Source organism: Elephantulus edwardii, unplaced genomic scaffold (assembly GCF_000299155.1).
Source record: "Elephantulus edwardii isolate Elephantulus edwardi_28Jun2011 unplaced genomic scaffold, EleEdw1.0 scaffold00765, whole genome shotgun sequence".
NCBI classification, from domain to species: domain Eukaryota; kingdom Metazoa; phylum Chordata; class Mammalia; order Macroscelidea; family Macroscelididae; genus Elephantulus; species Elephantulus edwardii.
This window is the reverse complement of record NW_006400515.1, coordinates 5,405-6,515: the sequence shown is the minus strand read 5'-3', so window position 1 is coordinate 6,515 and position 1,111 is coordinate 5,405. Positions and strand designations below refer to the sequence as shown.

At 42.8% G+C, this 1,111-nt stretch overlaps 1 protein-coding gene across 1 annotated transcript in view; it reads right to left on the bottom strand.

Annotated features, from left to right (window-relative positions):
* Positions 1–338, bottom strand: part of LOC102863508 (eukaryotic elongation factor 2 kinase-like) — a gene marked incomplete at both ends in the record, with an annotated part of 18,994 nt that extends 18,656 nt beyond the window's left edge. Inside the window, one exon of the mRNA XM_006903421.1 lies at positions 190–338. Coding sequence (XP_006903483.1) covers positions 190–338 — 149 coding nt within the window. The remainder of the gene's footprint in view (positions 1–189) is intronic.
* Positions 339–1,111: the final 773 nt, after the last annotated feature.

The window sequence follows — 1,111 nt, the reverse complement described above, 5'->3', positions numbered from 1 at the left end:
TTCTTGAACATGTTACAAAAGGAGTTTAGTCATAAAGACCAAATCCCATATCATCATTATCTGACTCTTCAGACTCTTCTTTCTTTGTTTCCACTTTTTTCTCCTCTGCGGGAAAAGCAGGCAGTGGAGGAGGTCAGATCCTCCAGGCAGTGCAGCCCCAGCCACTGGGGCAGGTCCACCAGCACCCACATTGCAGATGAGGCTCCCAATGTTGACATCTGCCAGGGCCTCTGCAAAAGGGCCAGGCCAGAAAGGTTCAACGTTGACATCGGCTGCCTTAATGAGGGCATTGATTTTATCTTCCGTGACAGTCACCCCACTGTTGTGAAGGATGCGGGCTGAGTAGAGATGCAGGTGAACTCTTAGACACAGGCCGTGGTGCAGTGTTGCTAGGCTTACGGTGTTAGTCGCTGGATGAAGTGAGGGCCTCACCCCAAAGTGGCCTTAGCTTCCTTGGAAAAATGGAGCACCATAGTGGCAACTGAGGAAAAAAGCCTTCTATCTTCTTCTGATGCTTCCCGGGTCATTCAATATTCTGCCCACTTAAGCATCCTTAAGTATTACAACTCAAAGTTTGAATTTGTTCTTCAGTTCCTTCAGCTTAAGAAATGTTGCTTTCTAATTTAAGGATTTCACCTCCAGCACAATTCACACAATATTCTACAGGAATGCACACGGTTTCAATTGGCTAATTCAGAAGAACATCACCAGGACTTACTTCCTACTCACTGTAGTATGGAAGTGTTGTTGAAATCTGTCCTGGATGAATGATCCTGTATTTAAAATACTGGTGAACCAGCTTCTACCATCCTCGCAACCTTCAAACCACCACAGTATATAAACTGACATGTAGTGGGGTCAACACCTTGGTCTAGCTATTTTCCAGATCTTTTCTATGTAACTTTATAAAATGAGGTTATGTTATAAATGTAACTTATTCCTTTCAGAAGAGTAGGTCAATGGGACTTTGCACTTTATTTAGTGATTTTTAATTTTCTTTCCTTATGGTTCCAAAAGTATGATTTACTTATTGTAAAAATTGAAAGCACATCATCAAATTGGCCATTCAGGTGACTAATTCAGGCGCGTGTAGAGGACCGTCATCATTAAC